The sequence below is a fragment of the Balaenoptera ricei genome, chromosome 2 (assembly GCF_028023285.1).
Source record: "Balaenoptera ricei isolate mBalRic1 chromosome 2, mBalRic1.hap2, whole genome shotgun sequence".
Classification (NCBI taxonomy): domain Eukaryota; kingdom Metazoa; phylum Chordata; class Mammalia; order Artiodactyla; family Balaenopteridae; genus Balaenoptera; species Balaenoptera ricei.
The window spans coordinates 103,082,518-103,107,201 of NC_082640.1; the positions used below are offsets into that span (position 1 = coordinate 103,082,518).

Genomic DNA, 24,684 nt, shown 5'->3' on the forward strand with positions numbered 1-24,684 from the left:
TCCTTCTTTGTCCCCACCCCACACAAAAGGCATATGTCTTTTGGTCTTCAAATTTTGTTTCAGAGTTATTTATCCATGAAGCACAAGCTCTCTGACTGTTACCACAGCTACCACATACTAGAGCAGCTCACAAAGCCTTGTACACCAGGTCTTAATGTTGGTTACCACAAGGCAGGCTTTTAGAATCATCTCAGGTAGAGTCTTCAGTAAGGAGTGTGGGGAGTCAGGCATCTGCAAGGTCCGAGGCACACAAAGGCAGCTACTACTTTGGGTGCTAAAGATATGCACCAGCACTCTTGCTCTGTCAGACTGTTCAAGAGTCATTCAACTTCAGCTAAGTATTTCCTTCATTCACAGCTCTAGGACAAACAAAGCCATTTAAAGCAGTCTGAAGCACTGAATTCCTATTTGAAGCAGGGATGTTTAATGGTGATGCCAAGGATTCCCTTTTTCACTGTTTTCCTTAAGAGCTTCTCCTCTTCTCTTGCCTCAGGACTCACAGTTCAAGCATCCCTTCCTCTGTGAAGTTTTTTTCTAATCCCCCTAAACTGATTTAGGTTCCCTCCCCTGTGCTGCCGTTAACACCTTTATACATACTTCTAGGACAGCACTTACCACACCATGTTGTAATTATTTGTTTACATGTCTGACCAGCCACAAGCTCTTTGATGGCAAGGATATAATGTTTTATTCATCGCTGATTCTACACATAATAGGCACACAATAAACGTTTGTAGAATGCATTAATGATGAACGACATGGTAAATTTTAAAGAATGGTAACCGTACCATCCAGATTCCAGACCAAAATTACAATAAGTATTAATACTGAAGACTAAACTCCCATCATACATTTCTATTACCTATACCATTCTTGGTCAGAAAAAGAGGCCAAAGATAAAGAAGATGGCTCTAATAGTGCTGGTCATTGCCAAGTTACCAGCCAAGAATACGAGAGCTTACAGTACTAAGAATGATCCAACACAACAAATGAGTGAACGGAGCCAAATCTAAGACAGTGTCTATGTTTCAGGCTCATTCTCCTGCCTCTGGAGACTATGAACAATGATTAATAAGAGCCCTTGGAAAAGTCACTATCTCCACAGCCATGGAACCTTGTGCCCAATTTTGATTCCTGTTGAATGAAATATACAGCAAAGGTGTTCACCTTCTGACCAAATCCAAGTAAGGTTTTGCTAAGGGACAGGGATCTGAGTTAAGTCCTCCCAGAACTCTGCCATGCTGTACATTAGCATTCTAAATCATTCCTCACTGGGTTTACTCATCTCTGAAGAGATACAGGCAAGGCAATAAAACGCTGCGGTCTCAAATGCCTCTCCCTGTAGCAATCCTGCACTACACAAGGCTACTGTGTTTACAGGCTGCTTATAAGACACAAAAGCCTAATCTGATCCTGTGGGAACAAGGCCCCAGGTTCCCTCAGGGATTAAATAAATTTGTCTACTTTTGTATTCCCAAACTTGTGGGGCTCTACAAAGTTGAAGAAAGCATAAACACCTACACCCAGACATGGGAGGAGATGGGAAGGGACTTGGTCTCTGATGAACTTCTGCAGCAGGGTGGGATATAGTGAATGAGATAAGCAATGTTCAAGGGCAAACCAGAATTGCTTGGCTGGCAGATATTTGGCCCCTCGCATGTTATCATTCCTAAAAAGCCAAGAAACTCCACTTAAATTAATTCAGGTCCCTTGAATAGATAAGTAAATTTGTTTTGACACCAGGGAAGAGCATTTACCTAGCCGATTCCTCCAACTAGGTGTTTTAGCATATTTCTTTCTGCTACCACTGTCTTACATAACCCCAGCTGTGACACTAACACTTGCGGCTACATTAGTGGCAGCTTAGCCCTTCACAGGATATGTGGTCCCACTACCCCCTTCCAAGAAGGAAAACTGAGTTACAGCATATCAACTGGCTTCCCCAAGCACAGACTTAGTTTGTAGTGAGGCCACAACTGAACCCAGGTTGCCTTCCTCATGTTCTTCCCTTTTCATAGATGAATCTCAGCATGCTCATCCCTGCTTGCTCATTGCTTTCTTGAGGGGCAGAGATGGGCACACTTGGTCCTTTAGAGCCAAAGTGAGCTTCTAGTTCTCCTCTTTCCCAAGAAAGAGTAAGGTAAAAGACGTACATGGAGCAGAGGAGGGGAGAGGAGGAAAGGGGTGGCTCCCAATACTAGGACTCACCTTGGAGCTGAGGTCCTCTCGCCGGTTTCCTGCCTTACTCCTGCGTAATTTGATGGATGGGGATCGCAGAAGGTTCTTGATCCGGCTGGTAATGGTTGACCCTTCCACAGCCATCATGATGAGGAGCCCCCCGGGACACTTCCTGGCGCAATCTTAGGACTTGTCTCAACAGCGGCACTGCTTTCCCACTCCACAGGGCCTTCCAGTATGCCCTCTCACTGACCTGAGATGGCAGAAGCCACCTTACCTTCCGCCTAGCCGTGTCTGCAGCTCTTATCTCTAGGTACTGCCCTCTCCCTTCGCCTCATCCCCACCTTCAAGCCCAGTGCGGTTTCTTACAACGCCTGAAGGACAGACTCATGTAAAGGGGGGCTAAAAAGCCTGAGCTGCGAAGAAACGCCAGGGCCACACCTGCCAGAAAGGATGGGATGGGCCCTAGAAGGGCTAGTGGCCGGTCTGATTCCCGTTAATTCCCAACTGTTCTCATGGCATCTGCAGTGTCCAAAGTAGGAGACCGCCGAGGCCACCGAGGAGTCCCACGGGGTCCTTGAGCACCTGCGCTGGCGGCCGCAGGGACACTCAGCGTGGCGGGGCTCGCTGTGGCCCTGCAACCCGTTCTGCCACGGGAGCCTCCCTCCCCCACCCACGACCCTCCTGAGCTCGCTCTCGGCCAGCCGCAGGAGCCCTAAACCTTTCACTTTCCGCTCCCTCAGAAGCCCCTGCTACTCGCCGGCGCCCCCACTCGAGCCCAGCCTCACCAGCCCCGTGCCGCGCGGGCCGCCCGGCTCGCAGCACCCTCAGGCATCGCGCTCAGCGATTTCAGCTCCGCGGCGGCAGCAGCAGCACAGCTATGGTGGCACGAGCGGCTCAAAACGCGAACTACCGCCTGGGCTCAGCTACGAGCTGGGTAGGAGGAGCGGAGGCGAGGGGGAGCGGTCTCTACGCAGGAGGGCGTTCCCAGAGTGGACAAGTACTGCTCATAGGGGCGGAGCCAATGAAATGGTCTAGGAAGTAGAGGACAGGGGACTTGCGAAGCAAGGATTCCGCACAAGGCAGTCACAAGTACGGTTCCTAGAGGAAGGTCGGCAGAACACGGCTTCAGAACTGAGAAAACCAAGCCTTTTATGGTATCATCAGGCCCGGTCCCCCAGATACGTGCACTTCCCAGAGCCCCAACAAAACGGTAACCACGCCCCCAGGGTGCTACGGTTGGCATTTGATAGACCCGAAGGACCAGAGCTGAAACTAACTCCTAGCTCAGAATTACAAGACTGGGGTACAGCCATAAGGTCTGTTCCCAAGCGCTGGGATTTAAAACGGATATAAGTTTCTGCTCGCCGCCCGTCCGGCGCGTTGACCTACGTGGAAATGACTCTCCTGAGTAACTCTTTAGATCGCTGAGAAGTGTATTGAACTAGGCAACCTGATTGGCCGTGATGGAAGAAAGGGGAGGGAGCTTAGGCGGGAAGGGAGGCGGGGTGTCAGGTCAATGTGCCTATGGATCTGTTTCATGGATTCCTTAGCCTCCAATGTTCCATTGTGTTCTCATCCAGAGTTAACCAGGACTTTGTTGCTCCAGATATTTTCCATGTTCCTGTCAAAATTTACTCGTGAAACCTTTTCCCTAGTACAGTTACTTTGGCGAGATCACTGCCAAGCTTGCTGTCACTAGATTCCGTGGTATAGTTTTTCTAGCTCATGGGCAGGGTGTGGGGGATGGCAGAGCGTGCACAGAAATACCTTTACATATTTCATACGTGTTTCAGCCTAAGCTTATTTTCTAGGAGCCTTTCTGCCTCATTGCTATTTAGAGAAATTACCTTACAAAAAGGTTAACCTATGCCAAAACACTTGGGCTCCAGAGAAATAGTACACTGATACATCTCTCATCTGACCCAAACAGATCCTTGGAACCCCTGGGGGAGATGACCTGTTAGCAAGAGGGAAGGACTCCTAAACCCACTGCTGTGAGTGGGTCTTGTACAGCCAAGTGGCAAAACAGGTATATACTTGTGTGTATTGTAGCAGGTATTAAAAATGAGAACTGTAAAGCTAACAAGTTGACAAAAAGATCAGGGAAGTCACCTCCTGGGAAGACCAACTGGTAATAGCTACCAGATGCATGAAGCTTCCTTCCCTTCAACCATGTATTGCAGACATAATGAAATATAAAATGGGATTTTCACATTTTCTAATCTGGAGAAGGAGCCAAGGGTCATTAGCCACAACAGTAAGAAATAGGGGGTTGGTTCCTTCAACTCCTTGCTAGTCTGTGATTTTACCTCCATGGGGGGGGGGGGCGGGGGGAGAGAAGGAACCAATATAACACTGTTAATAAAGGGTGCCACCTGGTGTCCTTACTTGTGTGCTGCATTCCCTAGCAACTGCCATCTCCACCCACTAGAGTTGTCCCTAATTCTCTCCAGACAATTTTTGTGTCCACTAGTGGTTTTCTCACTTACATAACCACTCATGGCCAGGAAATGGGCTTACAGAATGTCATTGGTCATTTCCTGTACAAAGCTACCTTGGTTTATCCTCCTAGAGAAAATGTTCCCCAAATTACTCCCATCTGAAGCTGAAATTGCAGAGACAATACAAGCTCCTGCTTTCATTGTCGAAGATGATCTAGGCGAAAAGCAACTGAGAACAGTGTAATTAAGAGATTTCTTAAGTCTAGAATCTGGATACTTCCAGTATAGGATCAAAATCACGTATTTTTAATTCTTCACAATTTAGTCCAACCTTCACCATCTAGGATACATAGCATGTAGCCTTTTAAGTGCCAATATGGGAATACGCTGTAAGATGAGAAAATAATAATCCCAGGTCCAATATGAACAGGATTATTCCCTTTTATCCAAATTAAATAATTGCTATCCCACCCTCCAAAATGCAGCTGACCCTTACATACGTTATTTCACTGTTTGTGTGCTATTTCACTTTTTATTCTGCTTGTCTATGTCCTCAATATGTATACATGGTTATCAGATTCTAAAATTCTAGATGTCTAGGAAAGGTGTATACCATTGTCTGTTTTCATGATGCTCATTAGATAAGATTTTTAAATTCACCCTAGACTTAACATACAAATAAGTGCAATTATAAGATCCTGGAAAACTAACAGGCTAAACATTTGCTCATCAATTCAAATATTTATTGAGCACCTTTACATGCAAGGCACTGTGGGACAGCTGAGACCAGTGTTCGCAGTTGGAAACAGGATGGATCTCAAAACAATGCTTCCAATACTGCTTTCCTATTTAACAAAATCTATCAGCAGAGTTTACAATGATAGAATTTAGTAGAGCTTAGATTTGTCTCAAAATTTCCAACTCATCCCATGGTTTAGCCTTCTCACCCTCCATACATACCTCCATCACTATCACTCAACACTTAACATATCTTTGTAGAGCAGTTCAGTCATATTTAATATACTACAATTATGCCTCAGTTCAAAAGTTGTATATATCAAATTATTTCCCTCTAAATTTCAAAAACACTTTTTTGGCTGTTTTTTTTTTCTCCAAATGGCAGTAAGTCTATTTTCTCTGCACCCAGCAATTCATGTTCATGTAAAATTTCACTAGAGATAACACAATAACATGAAGTACTGATGCCCTTACAAACATTTTCTTAAAAATCAACAATTCTGTGCAAGAAATCTATTCTGATTCTTGATTATAAAAGTATCTGAAAATGTTCCTACTCTGTGCCTCTGTGCATTTTTTTTTTAATCTCCTGGGAGTGAGGAATAAGGGTCATCATTTTTCAGACCCATCTTCAAAGTGCATTTACCTCTCAATTCACCTGATATCATTCCATTTCAATATCTCAACTAGTATAATTAGGGGGAAAAAACTATACTACTAAACCCTGCTCCAAATAATATATGGATTGTCTGCTTTACTTCCATGTTCAAAACATTTTCCAACTTGTTATAGAAAGGCCTGTTGTTAAGTATTTCATCATAATTCTGGGGAAAAAAATTACACACAGTAATTTGTATGAAGTTTATATAACTGGACTTGATCTGTTAGTGACTCTAGAGTAGTTCAATGTCTAAAAGGACTCCTTTAATAAAGAATTTTTGTAAACTGTTATACTAGTTAACATATGGCTTGCTTTAAGAATATCTATTGTCCTTAGCCACTACGACTATGTTTATGTCCTGTTATTCACCAGGGGAACAGGTATGTTACACCCTGAACACCCTGGTACTATGAGGCTAGCCATTCTTCACTGTAGAATGACTCCTTAAGCCAAATACTTGCCATCAAGTTGTACAAAATTTCAAAGTCTCCATGTAAAACACGCTGCAAAGATGAGAACACCAAAAACCTCCTCCAAATGGCATGTCCGAAACTTTGAAAACAGTAAGGAATACCTATTATTATCTCCTTCAGTGGCACTTCTCCCAAATATGTCTCAGGGCATTAGAATTCTCTACTCCAACTCAGCACAAACCTCCCAACACCAAGTCCTGCTTTAATTACTGTAACTGATTTATTTCAAGTTTATACATTCTTCCTTCCACTTGCCAAATTTCTTCTGTTCTTAGGTTTCTAAAAAAATAGTCATTTTTCAAAAGCAGAAAAAGAAAGATATATATATTTAATATATAAAAGAAAAAGCTAAATCTGACATAATTATATTCTTAAAAACATTCCATTTATTTACAGATGTATAAAAAGGCAAATTATTGGCCTACTGAGATCATGCTTCTTATAGAGTTAGGGTGAGAGCTCACTATCCTCCCAATTCCTCAACTCCTCACTCAACTACATCTTTCATAATCACACATGTAATTTTCATAGATCAGTTTCTCCTGGGGTAAGGTTAAAAGGTAGGAGTTTTTGGAGATTTTAGATTTCTATCAAGACTGCAGGATTGTTCTGAAGATTGAGCCCTCCTAAAATTAGCCCTAACAACCTTCTAGTTCTAAGAAGGTCTTGAAAACACCATTATCTTGGGGGTTTTGTAATGGTATCTGCAGCTTTCCTTGAACACCTGGGATCATCTCTCATTTCTATCTTTGTACATCTCTCATAAACAGAGTTAAATATCTTCCCATCAAGTAATGAATATTACTTATTTGTCTATTTTCTTCTAAAAAAAAAAAGAACAGTGTTCAGAAGCAGAATGGTCCTTCTTTTCCTGAGGATTACTCGCTCACTTGCCCGCTCCTTGGCTGACCCTCAGAAGCTACAAGAGCCTTGGGAAGTCAGGAGGAAATGCAAGGACAAGACAAGCAAAGAAATAATGGGAAACTGCTATACCTGGATTAAACTACTAGCATCTCCAAGGACAATTATTAGCAGGGAAGACAGGTGCTGGACTCCTTGGCTAAGGCATTGAATGAAATCTCCTGGGTAAAGAGAAGTGGGAGGGATAATGAGAAGCTGAGGGGTGCTCATTACCTACTTCAAGCTTCTTCAGTAACCTTTAGAGGTGGGAAGGTTGAATGCTGATGAGGAGGTCTAGAAAGGCAAGTAACACAAAACCAACAAAGAATTTGTTCCCACTGCAATTTGCAGAAGAAAATTTCCCACCCTTTTCAATCTGTTTATTACCAGAGTTACTAGAAAGGGAACCAACCACGGAGGTAATAATTCACTGGCTAGGACCATTCCAAAGTTGGTTTCACAACCTAGTTTTGAAGATATGCTGAGTGGGATTTGGGATAAAGAAGGCAGGGGATGTAGAAGAAACAGCATTACCTAGGCACAGCCCAGGCACTGGAAGATCTTGTGTTAGTGTTTCACAACACAAGCAAATCCTGTCAATGAAGACAGAACAGGGGTTACATTCCAAAATATAATTATTTAAGAAAGGCAAAATGCAGCAGCTAAATCCCAGTCTATACATTTTCAGAATAGTGATTCTTGCCCCCAGGAGTTTCCAAGAGACCCCTCAAGTGCACCATGATTATTTACAAACTAGATAGGAAACATCATTTCTATACTCAATACAAATCTCATCTCCTAGGTTGAAAACTTCAGCCTTTGAGAAATCTATGAAAACAACTATACAAAAATATAAATATCTTTATCTTTACAGGCTGTCAGTCCTTCATACCCTGACAGCTAATGAGTGAAAAAGCTCTACAGATCACTGAATCCATGGTAGCAGATAATAAAAAATATATCTTGTGATTCAAATACTGCCTTATTTCCCTGGTAAAGAATGCCTACTGTGACTTTTCTTTTCTTTACATCCTGTGCAGGTAACAGTGAATGAAACCTTCAAGCACCAGGAGGCTGGCTTGATTTGGGGAACATCCAGCCTCACAGATTTTTATTTTGGCCACTGTCTCTGGTATGGAGAGGGAATGCTTTTCATTTTAGCTGTCTCTTCAGTGATGTGATTTGTGAAAGGGGGAGGACTCCCTCTATGCCTACCTCCAAAATATGTAATCCAGGTAGAAATCCTTGGTACTATGAAATGGTCTTCTCAACACCCAAAGACAATAAGGGAGAACTAGTAATTTTAACATCTCAAAATGATTACCTTAGTAATAAAAAGTTTTTGTTTTTGTTCTAAAGCATTCCTACTTTACCAGAAGGCTTGGATTTATAATTCTGATTGAAAAGGTGAGGGAATGGAAGCTACTTGGGATATAAAAGAAGAGAAAATTTTGTTGAATGACACTAAGTCCTTCACTTTGGTATTCCATGGTACCCATCCTCTCTCCCCCTACTCTTGAAACACCAACTAAAAACTATCTCTTCTGGATCCCTCTGCACAAGTGCATCACATTCCTTGGACTTCAGATTTAAACAACTTAAGCAACAGCTATCAACTAAGGTTCAGTTCATAGCAACTCCAAAGTCTCAAGCAGCTTTTACTCTGGGAGGGAAGAACTAGGAACCACTATGGACCTAGAGTCTTGTTATGAATTCCTTGGGTAAGAGGGGCACCTCGTGTTCAGTAATGGATCGCATCTTCTTAGAGAGGATGAGGAGACCCAGCACCACAAGTGAGGTAACACATTTTAACATGATCAGAATTTCATAGTAGTAATTTCTTATACCGAGGTCAGCACCCTACCCCCTTTCTCTACCATTATCCACTGCATCAAAGTCAAGGATCACAGTTCCATGACACAAACAGGTGCCTGCAGAGAAAGGAGGTTTCCCCTCACAGCCTGGCTTCTGCCTGAGGACAAATAAGTTCATTTCCCTGCAGAACTTGGTGAGGCCCCAGAGTTGCCCAGTTTGGCCACAACAGGTGCCAATGTAGGCATCATCTTGCTGTCCCGGCATTCCTGGTCATTCCCTGTTAAGTTCATTTTGTGTCCAACTGACCCAGCTTTGGCAGCTACAGGTGCCAAACAAGGCATCACCTTGAGACTCTGACCATCTGCATCACTGGAAGGATTAGCTACTTTTAAACCTAGAGGTGCCAATTTTGGCATCGGCCTCCACAAAGTATCTGTGCTGCTGTTTTCTAGGCCAGCCTTCATGTGTAGGATGGGGGGTGAAGACACACTTTCAGGCTCTGCAGGGATGCCAGAAGTACTCTTCCCTTCATCACCGGCTTTCCTGCGGGAAACGAGGGAATCCTTTATCTCAGAGTCAATAACAATCTTAAGGACATCTGGCTCAGAGGCTGGTTCTGCAAGTTGTTTTTCATTCTCAGAAAAGTCATCATCTTCCAAGTGCAAGAGGAGGGGGCTGACAGAGTCACTCTCCCCTTGAACATCAGGCAATTCTTTCAAACCAGTTCCCAAGTGGCCAACCTGGAAAGTTGCTCTGTTCCCAGGAGGAAGCTTACTGATAAAAGCCCGCCGAGCATCCCCTGGGAACTCTGTATCCATAGAGCTGGGCAGTTCAGCCAGGCTAACAGAGTCATCATTTAACTGCTGATTAAGAAAGGCAATCTCATTGAGCAGAGATGTCAGTGTCTCATCAGTATCATCCTCATCTTCCATATTAGTTAGCAGTTCGCTGGGATCTAGTGCTGCTTCCTCTATAGCTGATGCTACCTTTCTCAATTCCATCTCTATGCTTGAGTCTTTGAGATCTTTCATCTTCAATTTATGAAATGGAGACTCCTTTGTCTTCAGTCTCTCCCGTCTTGATTCACTCTCTTTCCATTTATGCTGAATTCCTCTCATATCACTGGAAATCTTTTTGGGTAAGAACTCCTGTGCTTCTTGCATACTGGAAACATCAACTATTTGTGGAAAACCAGAATCCTTATTTGACAGATAAACCTGTGTTGTACCCAATGCCATTCTGACATCTCTGTGGTTGCCTCTGGAAGAGATTCTACCCAAATCTTCACAGGAGTTATCTTCATTCCTGACAGTGTTTTTCAGGTGGTCAGGCAGCTTGCCATCAGGAACTTCATGAGGGTATTTGCTGCCACCCATATCTACCAAACCTCCCTCCGTGGCCAATGATGTCACATTAACAATTCTTGGCATCATAAATAAGTCGTCGTTTTCTGGGGGGAAAAAAAAAACTCATTTATATCTACAGTGGTAAGTACTCTCTCTCATTCATACCCAATGACCATCTCATGGGAGTTGTAGTTAAAATTTCACCAGTCTACTTTTATCAAGAAGATGAAAGGAAATACCAGTTTTTCAAATTACAGACTTAGCCTAACAAGAAAGTAGGTAAAATCTAACCAAAAGACGCTTTGATATTCCATCATTAAGAAAAGTTCTGTTTAATTATTTTATAGAAATGCTCCCCAAGTTTATTTTTTTATCCTGAGGCAGACATGCACCTTGATTCTGTTCGTCCAATTAACTAACTGCTACTCTGAGGGAAAGATAAAGCCCTAGAGGCAGCACTGTAAGAAAGGATGACTCCTCCAGACTGGGTTTAGCAGTATTAGTACTGGTAAGGATACCCTTTTACCTTAATAGAAATTCAGGTGCCTAAAACCTAAAATTTCGTCAAAGTGAAATTTCCTTTTCACCTCAACTCCTTATCCCCAAAAGGGAGGGTGCTGAAACTGTATCAGGCTGGTAATGTAGGAGTGTACCATCTCTGAGTACAACACAAAATTGATAAATATTTATTAACACCAAAAACTAAAACAGTGACTCCTCAACCTCCTTTTACTTTCACATCTTTTCAATTCTTTTCCTACTCAGAAATTAGAGATAGCAAAATAGTTCCCATTCCCAGGTAAAAAAGACCATTCAATACCACAGATAGGGCGAAACATGTTCTAAAAAGAGAATCTTCTCTTACAAAGGCAAACTCGAATACAATAGCTCTTTATCATTACAGAACACATTCAAAGGCTTTCTCTGTCACTTTGAGATACCAGGGATAACTCTTTTTCACCACCCATGAAAGACAACACTTATGACATACCTGACTGAGCCACAGCACTGCTGGCAACTTGAGGTTTCAGATCTGCTTCTAGGAGAGCAGGAGAAACAGTAACCACTGGTCCTGAGAATAAGGGACCTTTTAAAGTGAGCAACTGCCCTTGTGGAGTCATCACAATGTTGGCAGAGGTGTGTGGAGTGTTAGAGGGTGAGGTATTTTCTGTAAGGAAGAGCAGAAATTAGTTAAGGATAAAAGATCTTCAATTAATGCTAGCGAATAGCCTAAGAGTGTAGGAGACATCCCTAAAAACCACACCTTGTCTTAAAAAGCAAGAAATAAAATTCAAATTTAGTTAGGGAACCTCAACTTGCAATTTACTTTTTGAACCATTTTTCACTGTAATGGTTACCTGTCCAGTGATTCTCTTAAGGGACAGAATTTCTTATTGTTGAAGAACAGAGCCATGGAACCACTTTTTCAATGGAATGCTTCTGATGGTCTTGATGGTGAATCGGGATGAAGGCACACACAATTTTATCCCTAGGTTTGCTTTCCTATATACCTCTAAGAAATTACTTCAAGTTTTTAGACCTCAGTTTTTCCACCTGTAAAATGAGGTGACTGGACTAAATCATCATTAAAATCCTTTCTTAGCAATAACATCATTTAAATGTGCAATGTTAAAACTAACTCATATTTTAGTATCTATCACTACTTTCTTAGTTGATATAATAAACCAGATCTCCTTGGTTCATACACTGTGCTATCCAAAGAGTAAAAAAGGATATATACCATTCTCAAAGGATATAAACAAGTAATATAAAATCAATATAGCCTCACTTCCAAAATCAAGATAGGAGAGAATAAAAAAATCAAAACCAATTTACTTTGTTCCTTAATAGCAATTCATTGACAGACTGCAATCTGATGAAAAGTAGAGCCTGATTAACAAAAATAAACTTTAAAAAAATTTTCCAATTTATTCGTCTCAGCTAGATCCAAACTTCCTCAACTCATGAGCAGAACTGCAGGGAAATCAAGAGTTCATTTATAAAGTCTGAAAAGATGGCAGCTTAAAAAAAAAAAATTGAAACACTAGAAGAAAAATACTTGTCTGGAGACTGCTATCAGAAGTAGGTCTTATATGTTACCATGACTAATAACTTACTAGGATTTGCTTGAGTGTGTGAAGCTAGAAACTGAAATCTAATGTAGTTAATATTCTACTTTTAATACAACCCATCTTTCATTTAATTAAAACTAAAATTATGGCCAAGAGAAGACATTCAGTTCTCTAAACTAAACTAATGTTCATCTACATTAAAGAAAGCAAAGAATGTCTCTCCTACCTGTGGCCTGGTCTTTTTTTCTGGAAAGAATCAAAGGTTTCCCCTTCCTGTTATTTATAAACATCTGTCCGAGATCTACAGATGATGCAGAAGATCCTTCCTGCTGTTTGCTAGTTCTGGGAGACACATCAAACTCATCTGATCCCATCTTCTTTTTTCTTTTTTGTGCCTCTAATGCTTGTTGTTTTGCATAAATATACTCTAGCTTCTTCAGGACCACTTCTTCTGTCTTACCTATAGGTTGATAGGGAATAAACTGTTACTCTCTATAAGACCCCATGTAATAATGAGAAATAGAGTCAACTGAAATCCAGTTGATTTAACTATATTCCCCTAAACTGTGGAAGGCAAGAGTAATTATAATCCAGAAGAAATGTCCCACCCAGTCAAACGATAATTCTGATGTTAACTCTGGGAACCAAGCCTCAAACTAAGTAGTATCTGAAAGATCTACTAAGGATTTTCCTCACTAAAGCTATATTTATACTCTTTATCAGAAATCATTCACTTATCTCACCTGAAAGAGATGATACTTTCCGTATCAAAATATTCCGTTTGCGAGTCAGGAGATTTTTCTGTCCTATCAACTTGTCTGCCTGATCTGTTAGTCCTTGAATTTCGCTGAATGCCTACGACAAGAAATAGTAATATCATGTCCATCAGTTTGCTTTTTCCGAAAAACAGGTGGGGCCTACACAATTTCTTAAATAAAAAAATTTTTACCTAATAATTTAGAGAACTTTATAATGCCATTTAAAACAATTGTTAATGTTTTACAAACTTATGATTACCGGGGGGAAATAGGAGGAGGGATGAACTGCGAGACTGAGATTGACATAAACATACTACTATATATAAAATAGATAACTAATAAGGACGTACTATATATAGCACAGGGAACTCTACTCAATACTCTGTAATGGCCTCTATGGGAAAATAATCTAAAAAAGAGTGGATATATGTATCTGTATAACAGATTCACTTTGCTGTACACCTGAAACTAACACAACATTGTAAATCAACTAAACTCCAATAAAAATTTTAAAAATAATAAATAGATAAAGTATACAAGTAAAAAAAAAAAACCCCAAAACAATTTTTAATGTTTCAGAATTTATTTTTTGTTAAACTTCAGGAGATTTTTCTGGCTTATACTTCTAGGGAAAGTGATTATTTACAAAGAGCACCACTGAGTGGTTAACAGGTATTTCCACTACTGCAAGGAGAAACAAAACGTTTTACTCTGCTTAGATATTAATAATCAACTTTAAAATCAACTCCTAATCTAAGCAAAATCTGGCTGAAATAACCTTGTTCTAGAGGGATATGACTGCTTGCCTTTTACTCTTCCAACTTCTACTTATAAGCAATTTAAACAAAATTACCTTAGATATTCTACATGCAAAATTAAAACTTCTGCTAGCTTGAACACTTCAGAGTTTCCTTTGAAGTGACTGTCAACTGTTAAGAAGTATGTCAAAATAGCAGTTGTGTTGGCCTTTCACAGTGATAAACTTTTCTAAGTGCTACGGAAAACACCAGTGTAAAGAAGTCATAGTAAACAGAGTTTACCAGAGTTTCTAACTTTTTTTGAAGGAAGGAAAATAACTCTGCTGGTTAAGAATCTGACTTTCAGTGAAAAGCTACTTTGACTCAACATAAGGACTTTTCTTCCTAAGGGATTTATTGGGCATTCATTAGTCCACCTTCAAATGTTAAACACAAGCTCTATTTCAATCTTCTTCTCTTTCTCATACATATCTCTAGAAGATTCTTTCAGTCAAGCTCTTACTTGTCTGTCATTTACACATAACACTTACCCTAGTAAGAATGAGACTTTTGGAAACCTTGGAAGAATGAAGTAACCCCAACGTGATCTTCAATTTCTCAAAGAGATCCCTCATTTCACCACGGCGGCGCCGCTCATTGGCAGTGTGTGTCCGGCGATAATAGGCAAAAGCCTCTGCTTCTTTCTGTAGTTTTTCACTCCAGTAATCAGGTTTTAGTTTTAGAGGAACTGGTGTAGCCTGTCCAAACAAAAGATCGCCACCTAAGTATTGTTCACATGTACCCGCCCTCTTCCTCCACCCCAAATGGCACTGCTCTATATCAGACACCTGCCACCTTCTGCCTGGAGTATCTTAACAGCCTCTCAATGGGTCAACTTATTACCAGTCTATCCTTCCTCCAAATCAACAGTGTAAATTCTAATACATGCAAACGTGATATCAGTTCTCAGCTCAAATTACAGTAGTTCTCAAATGAGGGAGAATTTGAGGGGATCTATAAAAAAGCTCACCTGTATAATTTATTATTAAAACTTGTTTTCATGACACAAATTATATGGAAAACTTTAACAAAATCTTGATTAGTGGAAAACGAGTTGAAAATTTTTTTTCGTAAATACTGTAAGACCCTTTACAATTTGGGAAAGGGTCAACTGCCTCTCTTCCTAAATCACTGTTCTCTCCAACCATTCCAAAGTGCTAGAAGTTTCCTAAACACACTACAATCCCACACCTCCATGCCATTACACAGGCTGTTGCCTGCACCTAACCCCTCCTACCCCACCTTCATAACTTAACATTTAAAACTCAGACTTTGCATTTTTTAGGAAAGTCTTTCTTGACCTCAGGATGCCTTAGGCTTCCTTTCTCTCTTGTTTATTCTACTTCCATTTTTAAAGTTATTTACTATAAAGAAGTAAAAGATGCATACAGGATTTAAAATATAAATATGTAAAGATCTTATAATGAAAAGCAATTGTATCTTGCACCTACAACTGGATCCTCAGAAACAACCACCTTTTGATTCTTTTAGTGGCTTTTTCTGGTTCTTAAGTCTATATCCTAAGTTAAAAATAGTAACATACGCTTATTCTTTTCATTTTTCAATACAACCTATTTACTTCCTGCTATGCAGAAAAGGATTTAGCTCACCACTCTCTTGCATCTCACCATCCATCTTCCTAATACAGATATACCATTAATTTTAGTTCTTCTATTGATCCCTTTGCAACTTGAATATAATTCTATCTCCGTTTCTCATTTCATCAACAATAGTGTCTCTTTGTAAAATGAGGATATCAGTACTCATATCCTTCCCTTCATTTCTTCTTCCCTCTTTTACCTTCCAACTTGTCATTTGTACTTACTCATTTTTCAAGACTGAAAATTAAGTCTTACATACTTTATTCATGGATTATAAAAGTTTTAAAAAATCATTAACAGTGACCAACCTATTATGACAATATGAATATTAATCATACCTAGTGAGTAATAATTACATTTCCTGTCTTTTACAGTTTCTTGGTTTTGTGTACGTGTGTCCCCCCCCAACCTTGATGTTTTTAATTGCCTTTATTTTTTTGACACTGTTTACCTTTATCATAGTAACAGTGGTACCATATCATGGGGTATGAAAGTACCCCCAAACTCTTCTACAAAATCATTGTCTTTCTGAAGTTAAAAACTCATTGTACATTAGTACAGTGTGGGAGAATCAAAGATACAACCAGATAGAAACAAAATTAATACTAAGTTTAAATACACCAATACACTAAAAATAATTTGCATGTAATAATAATGGTATAAAACAATGGACTGTGTAAATAGCTATTGTGAAAATTCTTATATCTCAAAAATGTTTTAGGATGTCCAATGAAAAAATAAAAATTGTGATATATGCAAAATAATTATGGCCCTGCAAATATGTACCATATGCTCCCCCAAATCAAACCAAACTCAAACTAATCACCCAGTAGTTTTTCAAAGGACCTGAATACCACCCTCCATCTCAACAGAATCTCATCATTTTTATCTCTTAAATTAAGAAGACAGAATAACAAGTGGAAAATGGTTAAACAACTGCACTCTCTTCCATTCTTAGTGTTAGTTAGGATAAAGAGAAAACCTTCTTTAATTATGGTACTATGATATCCTACGCTGAGTACATTAAGAAAATCAAAGAAGGTTTATAATTTCATGGCTCCCTGAATTGCTAGCCATTACTTCAGATAATAACTAATTTTTTAGATCACCAGCAAAATCAGGAGCCTAAATAAGAAAGAATGCTAGCCTGTTTCACATCATATCATTACATTATAGGATTAGTTTTCAGATAAGCACATCAGTTTTCATAAACTCCATACCCATTTTAATTCCTCTAAATTATTCTATCAACTGGGGGTGGAGGGCAGAAGACAACTGAGAAGGAAAAAAAAAAGCATTAATAGTATAATTTCATTAAGGGGAAAAAAGCTGATTATATTAACTCACTGGTAAAAATGGCCCTGAAAAAAGTCATAGCTAATACAGCTAATGTTGTTTTAACCCTAAGGACAAATGTTATCAATTTTATTAAATGAGTAATTATCATTAAACATACTGTAAATACCTTTCGACTCTTTTCAGCAGCTTTCTCATCTGCAGTGATATGTGTACGGCACCTAGATGAAGACAGTATTTTCCAGTTCTTATTGAAATTCAGTAATCTAATACCTATTTCATAGCTATATTAAACCAAACCATCCCAAATTGTCTAAATTGTAAGCAGCTTCTTTTCCCCATGGTCCGATATGTGGCAATATGATTTATTCAATAATATGCTTTTTTCTCAAATAAAAGTGTCCAAGTAGACCCTAAAACTGCAAACTACTTTTTTTCAATTGTGAAATATTTCAAACATATAAAACTGTACAAACAAAATACATAATCAACATCCAGGTATCTGTCACTAAGCTTGAGAAATAAAACATCACCAAAATATGGGCACGTTCATCACCTTCCTTCCTTCTCATAAGTAAATGCTCGCAAACTGAGTTTACCATGCACATCTTTACAGTTTTACTCTCCTAGGAATGTACTGATTCATCCCTAAACAGAAAATATTATGTAGCATTTTAAACTTATATGTAGTGCATCTTTCTTCAACTGATTTGTCTCATTCAGCACTGCATGTGAGATATGTTGATACATCTAGTTCAATCATTTTAACTGCTATATAGTATTCCAAACTGTTGAATTTTCCAAAATTTGTTTTAGAACGTTAGTAGTTATTTAGGTTGTATCCAGATTTTCACAATGGCAAATTTTCACAATGGCTGCAATGGACAATCCCACACATGACCCCTTGTACACGTGTGTGAGCCTTTCTAGGATGTATACCTAGGAGTAGAACTGCTGGATGGAAGAAATGCATGCACATCTTCAACTGTAGTCATGTCATACTGCTCTCCAAAGTGGTTATAACTTATACTCCCACCTGCAGTATGTTCCCATTGCTCCACACCTAGACAACAGTACTATCAGAAATCTCGATTTATACCAATCTTATGGGTATAAATTGGTAAAGTCACTGTGGTTTAATCTGCATTTCCCACTTCGCCTTCCAATGCCAGGGGTGGAGGTTCAATCCCTGGTTGGGGAGCTAAGATCCCACATGCCTCGAGGCCAGAAAACCAAAACATAAAACAGAAGCAATATTGTAACAAACTCAATGAAGACTTTAAAAATGATCCACATCAAAAAAAAAACCAAAAAAATCTTAAAAAAAAATTTTTTTGCATTTCTCTACTTGTGAGGTAGAACAAATTTGCATGTTTACTGGCAGTCTTTTGTGAATTGCCCATGATATCCATTACTTACTTTTCTACTGGATCATCTTTTTCTTACTGACTTGTAAGAATTATTTTATATGCTTGATACTAATCCTCTGTCAAACACATATTGCAAATATTTTCCTTACAGTCTGAAATTGCCTTTTCACTGACAGAAATTTTTAAAATTTTAACAATCTGCTCCTTTATGTGTTGGTTATTCTTGGCCCTTTATTATTCCAGTCCATTAAGATGGTATATCTCTGTTTACTGAATTCTTCTTTTTTTTTTTTTTAATAAATTTTATTTCTTTATTGGTTGATAGATTGCTGTGTTGGGTCTTCGTTGCTGCACGCAGGCTTTCTCTAGTTGCGGTGAGTGGGGGCTACTCTTCGTTGCGGTGGCTTCTCTTGTTGTGGAGCACGGGCTCTAGGCGCACGGGCTTCAGTAGTTGCAGCGCAGGGGCTTAGTTGCCCCGCAGCATGTGGGATCTTCCCGGACGAGGGATTGAACCTGTGTCCACTGCATTGGCAGGTGGATTCTTAACCACTGCGCCACCAGGGAAGTCCCTATTGAATTCTTCTTCAATGTCTTTCAATAACATTTTATAAAAGTCTTGCACAACTTGTGTTAATAATCCCAAACAGCTTTTTCGCATTTTTAATTACATTTTTTTGTTTGTTGCTATTGTTTAGGAACTCGATTTTAGTACACTGAACTTACATCCTGCAATGCTGCTGAACTTAGTCTAAGTTTTTAAGAGATTTAAATTCTTTCAATCTTAACCAGTAGGTAATTGAAGTACCTTCCAAATAGCCCTGGAGTGAAGAAAAATACTACCCTACAGCCCTCCTTAGACTTTCTCACTAGGAATGAAGAATTACTCTTTCTTAACTCATTGCTACTTTAGGTAGCTGATGACATAACAGGTTGAAAAGCACAATGTCTGGCACAAATTACAACTCTTACCTTCTTTCCTTCCCTTCTTTCTCTCACACCCCAGTTCCTAATCAACTTACTTAGAACATTTTTTCTAAGGCATCATGCTCTCTGTATTTTCATCTCATCAGCTGAACAGGTATGAAAATTTTTCTAACTGTATTGATCTATTCAACTGGCAAAGTAACCAAATTTAGAATTTAATGCCATATTCTTAAAAGAAAAAGAACTAACCTTTGTTGAATAGTCCACTTGTATCAGTTATGTTCGTTATCTCATACATTATCTCATTTAATACTTTAAATGGGGGCATTTTCCTCATTTCATAGGTAAAGAATCTAAGATTCAGGGAGATGACAGACTTGCCCAAGGTTAAACAGCCACAAACTAGCAAAACCAGTATTTTAATACCAATATATAAGGCTCCAAAAGCATATGTTATTCACATTTATATACTGCCTCCTAGCAATAACAAGGCAAGTTAACTACCTCTGAATTCCAGCTCCTCTCCTCATCTACTACTAAGAAAAAAGCTAGAGAAATAAAGGAACCATGTCAGTTACCCAGAACTCCTGAATAGAACATTTAGTTTTGCTTATGGTCATAAAACTACAACAACAAACAACAACAATCCAAAGAGAAGTAAGACTTACAGCTGTTTGAAAGTCTGTGTATGGGCAGCTGTGGCCTTCATGTGGACAACATTAACTTCCTCCGGGAGCTCTTCTACAGTCTCAATGTCCACCTGCTCTTCATCATCCTCAATGTATTCTACACAGTTATTCTGAAATAACAGCATTTCAACAGTAAATAAAGTATTGGGAAGCAAGCACACCTAAACTTTTCAACTGAATGCTCCCCTTATAAAGCCAACCAGTGCCAAACACTGATCTTAAACCATGAGTACTGATAATCCTAAACTTGTTAATCATAAAATGGAATTAAGTCATAAAGACAACATATGGTTAGAGCTAACTACCAAGAACTACATTATAAATCACAGATATATATTAAAAAGACATCATTAGACTGAAGAGACAAAGTCCCCAAAGGGCTGTACTGATGGTTCAGTGTTACTTCTAGTGGACAAAATTCAGGTACAGATATATTAAAGCTGCATAAATCTTAATATTAAATAGAAGTAAAACAGAATTTGGTGAGGGAGAAGGTAGAAAGAAGAAAAATTCAGATTCTAGTTTAAGAGTGCTTCATGGTTAATCCCATATTAAACACCCACAGAAACATATTCAAGGCAGATATGGAAACAGATTATAGCCCAGACAGTCTTCTAAGTCTCTCAACCCTACAGAATGAGAGCTTTTGAAGAATTTCAGATACCAAAAGAAGCCCAGGCTTGCTGTACTTATTATACCAAAATATGAGTCAATCAGTAAGCATTTATTGAGCACCCACCACAGAAACTCACTGTATATTTATAACAGTAGACTATATGGATTATGGGATATGCCGATACTTTTAAGTCCACCTTTAAAAGTAGTGTTTACTATGCCAGAAACCAAACAGAGAATACGTTATCTACAATTGTACTGTACCAGAGAGGCACAACTCAAAATGAAGCATCCCAATCACCTTATTAATTCTATGTTTAAACTTGCTGGAAAAACTACTTACCCCCAAATTACAGGCTCCCTAAGGCTAAAGGACATAAATGATGCAAGCCATCATTTATGATCCCCAATTTAAGCATCATCTAAATAATGTGTATTAAATGTAAACAATGGATATTAAAATTAACTTTAGGAAGCTAAATCAACAGAACCCCAAGGGTTTGAATAGTAATGTAGGTAGATGCTTTACCATATTTAAACTGAAGAATGTGTACTGCGTGGCTTTAATTGCAGGCTTTATAAATAATATCCAATAAATTTCATCAGGGAAGACTTAAAAAGGCTACTCACAACTCTCCTTACACTATTCCAATATAATGCTAATCAGAGGTATAAAGCTATCATAGGTGTCAGACATACACATAAATACAATGTAGAATTTAGATTTGAATGCCCTTACTTTTAAAAGGCCAGTGTACCTGTCAGATTCCCTATTAGGAAATTTAAGCAATGCCACGCTGTATGACTAAGACACACTAAAGGTTCCATTAAGTCAGTTCTACTGATAGCAATAGTTTTCACTGATTTTAAAGCTGGACTGTTTTTGACCTGTGGTTGCCAAGGGGGAGGAGGTGTGGGGAAGGGATGGATTGGGAGTTTGGGATTAGCAGATGCAAACTATTATATATAGAATGGATAAACAACAAGGTCCTACTGTATAGCACAGGGAACTATATTCAATATCCTGTAATAAACCATAATGGAAAATTTTTTTAAATTAAAATTAAAATAAAGTTGGACTGTTTTTGGTCTGATGCTTACCTAGGCTGACTTACAATGAAAGAGCCTGCAAAAAGTGCAAAAAGATCTGCAATCTAACTCCTAAACTACCTACAGATATAAGTCCTCAAAATGGATTAGGTTATAGATAGAATGTGAGGCAAATGCATATAGAATCATCCAACTGTAGAGCTAGAGCCTCATTTTATAAATGAGACAGGTGAGGTACAGAAATAACCAACATAGGAACGTTAGAATATTTAAACATTTTAGAGGTTTAAAATATGAATCTTTTTGCTATATTTTATCTCCGTAAGGCAGTTAGTTAGGCATTAACAGAGAAGGACCAGGTAACACAGAGAATGAATGAATCTCAAGGAAGTGAGATTCTAAAACTGCCATGTGTGACAATCATTGTATTATCTGCTCCTGAAGAGAGGGACACAATTTAGATTTCAAGGCACCCCACAGGCAGCTGGCTATCACCTCCTTACGTTTTACATCAGACCCCAGGTCAGGGGTCAGCAAACCACAGCCTGCCATCTGTTTTTGTAAATAAAGTTTTATTGGAACACAGCCGCACTCATTCACTTACTATTGTTTATGGCTGCTTTTACTCTACAACAGCAATTGAGTAGTTGCAAGAGCAAGTCATCTAGCCTGCAATCTAAAATATTTACAATCTGGCTCTTTACAAAAAAAGTTTGCCCAACTCCTGCCCTATATCATATCTGACTCTCAGTTACTTAGTTCAGCAAATACAACCCTAAATAGAAGTCTAAAAAATGGCTTCAGAAAAATAAAAAAATAAATTAGAAAGGTCAAATTACAAAGGAAGATGACCAAAGTTCAGAATACAAATTCTAGACACTATTTAATTTTAGGAGATGATTAAAAACAACTTTAGGCAGGGTTATATTAAAATATTAAATAGTATTTTTCATTTCTCTCCAAAAAGAGAAACATCTCTATAAATGCAGATAGATAAATTATCTTCCAGTTCTAAGGCTGCCTATTCCCTGTTTCTTATATATATCTACCAGATAAGGTACAATCACTTCACATACAAAATATCAAAGAAACTGAGACTGAATGGGAGTAGTGGTTTCAGACTTTTTCTTAAAAATAACCTAATTTGATAGGGACTCTCAAGCATCTATCCCCCTAAGGCTTAAGCCAGCCTTCCTATAATATCAGACAAGTCTCAAAGCTCAATAAAAGCTCAATAAATGTTACCTGACTGACACAGCCCAAAAACTACCAAGTCATTTAATCATGATCTAAACCTAGGCATCCAAATCAATGTATCAGGTCTTAGTGATCTTCTGGAAAAACTACTGTCTCTAATGAATCATTTAAATTCTTGAAGTTTCAGTCACAACAAAAATGGGCTCACCACCTTTTCTACATCATCAACCTCCTCACTCTGGTAGTCAGAAACAACATCCACAATCTCATCAATAGAATCATCGGTTTTCTCATTCTCATCTTCCTCATCATCCTCTTCCAAATCCAAAACAGTGAAGTCAGCACTGCTTCTCCCACCCTTCTTCTCTTGCTTTGGTTTTATCTGTTCTCCTGATAGCAGTAAGTGACCTTGAAAATGTCCTTCCCCTCTGCTCCCTTTGGTAGCTCTCCTAGGAACAATGGAGAAGGCTGCAGGACTAGAAATCCTACTCCAAGAATCACATTCAGTTTTTACAATTCTGGCATTCTCAGTAGTTCCACTTTTTCCAAGTAAATCAGAGATGCCGTGTTCTTGTTGAAACACATCTGAATTTTCCTGACAAGTTTCTGTTTCTTTAATTAACTGCTCATCTGTCTCTTTCTTGCATTCTTGTGAAGTTCTAACACATTTCTGGGTCAAAGGGCCCTTTAGGTGTTTTCTCCACCTCTCCCTAATGCTGTCCTTCTCCAGAGAATCTCCACATCCCTTCTCCTTGGCCTCTGGCTTTGGATTAGATTGCTGCTCCACAACTCTGCTCCCTGAAAATTCAAGTTTACTTTCTTCTTTAGAGATAATTGGAAATTCATTTGATTTTTCCCCTGGATTGTCTAAGCCTTTCTGCTGTTCCACTTTCACATCAAGTTTTTTAAGCTGCACATTACTCACACTTTGGACTGTCATATTACTGGCTCTTCCAGAAATGGTCTTAACTTCCAGAACAGTCAGTTTTTCTTTGGAACTGTTATGATTCCTAATCCCATACTCTTCATCAACATTTTTATAGTCTTCACCTGTGTGTGAGCCAGTGATATAGGCATGCTGAGAAGGTTTAACAGTTGCAGGACCTTCTTCTGTAAGGGATTCTTCATCTAAATGATCACCCCCATCTTCCAAAGAATCATTCAGAGTTTCTTCTGAGACAGTAGCTCCTGAGTTTTGCTTTATTATATTAGCCTCAGGGTCTATAGCTTCTCCTCCTGACTGTAGGGTCTTCTTAGTTTCCTGTTCTCTTTTTAAAAAGCTTGTTTCATCTTTCTGGTCTGCATTCTGAGATTCTCTTTTCATCTGAAGTGAAGCAACATGCTGAAGAATGGAGCTGGGAACAGGCTTTTGTCCTGGGAGCTGCAACAACGCAAAACTACCAGACTGGAGAGGAATAAGACTGGCTGTACCAACAGGCTGCCCTCCTGAACTATAGGTTATTTTGGTTTCAGAGCCTGTTTTACTTGCAAAGCTTTGTGGTTCAGGAGGGGAAATCCTCAGAGTCAATGTACCAGACTGAGACACAAAACTAGGTCCAGAAGAAAGCAATGATGGTGCCTGAGTGATAACATTCATTGCTGGAGAAGACCCAACAGCCTGAATTACAGGATTCATAACAGAGAAAGAGGAGGACGAAGCAGAAGATGGTGGAGTCTCTGAAGGTTTGGAAGGAGTGGGTAACCGGATTCCCATCACAGACCCTAGTAAGAAAAAGAACATTTTAAATCACCACTGCCCA

At 39.1% G+C, this 24,684-nt stretch overlaps 2 protein-coding genes across 18 annotated transcripts in view; both read right to left on the reverse strand.

The window, feature by feature from the left end:
* MAPKBP1 (mitogen-activated protein kinase binding protein 1) overlaps positions 1-3,382 on the reverse strand; it is a 52,598-nt gene extending 49,216 nt beyond the window's left edge. The window contains exons 1-2 of one of the 2 annotated variants that reach the window (XM_059913539.1): positions 2,967-3,382; positions 2,209-2,431 (exon numbers count right to left, since the gene is read on the reverse strand). In XM_059913539.1, coding sequence (XP_059769522.1) covers positions 2,209-2,325 — 117 coding nt within the window. In that variant the 5' untranslated portion in view covers positions 2,326-2,431; positions 2,967-3,382. The remainder of the gene's footprint in view (positions 1-2,208; positions 2,432-2,966) is intronic. The other variant, XM_059913538.1, reaches the window with a different exon arrangement.
* A 3,313-nt stretch (positions 3,383-6,695) lies between these two features.
* Positions 6,696-24,684, reverse strand: part of MGA (MAX dimerization protein MGA) — a 161,372-nt gene continuing 143,383 nt past the window's right edge. For 10 of the 16 annotated variants that reach the window (XM_059913543.1, XM_059913542.1, XM_059913541.1 and 7 more), the window contains 8 exons: positions 23,133-24,646; positions 20,042-20,172; positions 17,249-17,300; positions 14,674-14,880; positions 13,371-13,482; positions 12,854-13,087; positions 11,547-11,723; positions 6,696-10,659 (listed from right to left, as the gene is read on the reverse strand). In XM_059913543.1, coding sequence (XP_059769526.1) covers positions 9,383-10,659; positions 11,547-11,723; positions 12,854-13,087; positions 13,371-13,482; positions 14,674-14,880; positions 17,249-17,300; positions 20,042-20,172; positions 23,133-24,646 — 3,704 coding nt within the window. In that variant the 3' untranslated portion in view covers positions 6,696-9,382. Of the gene's footprint in view, positions 10,660-11,546; positions 11,724-12,853; positions 13,088-13,370; positions 13,483-14,673; positions 14,881-17,248; positions 17,301-20,041; positions 20,173-23,132; positions 24,647-24,684 lie in introns of those variants that run through there. The other 6 variants (XM_059913556.1, XM_059913549.1, XM_059913547.1 and 3 more) reach the window with 4 other exon arrangements.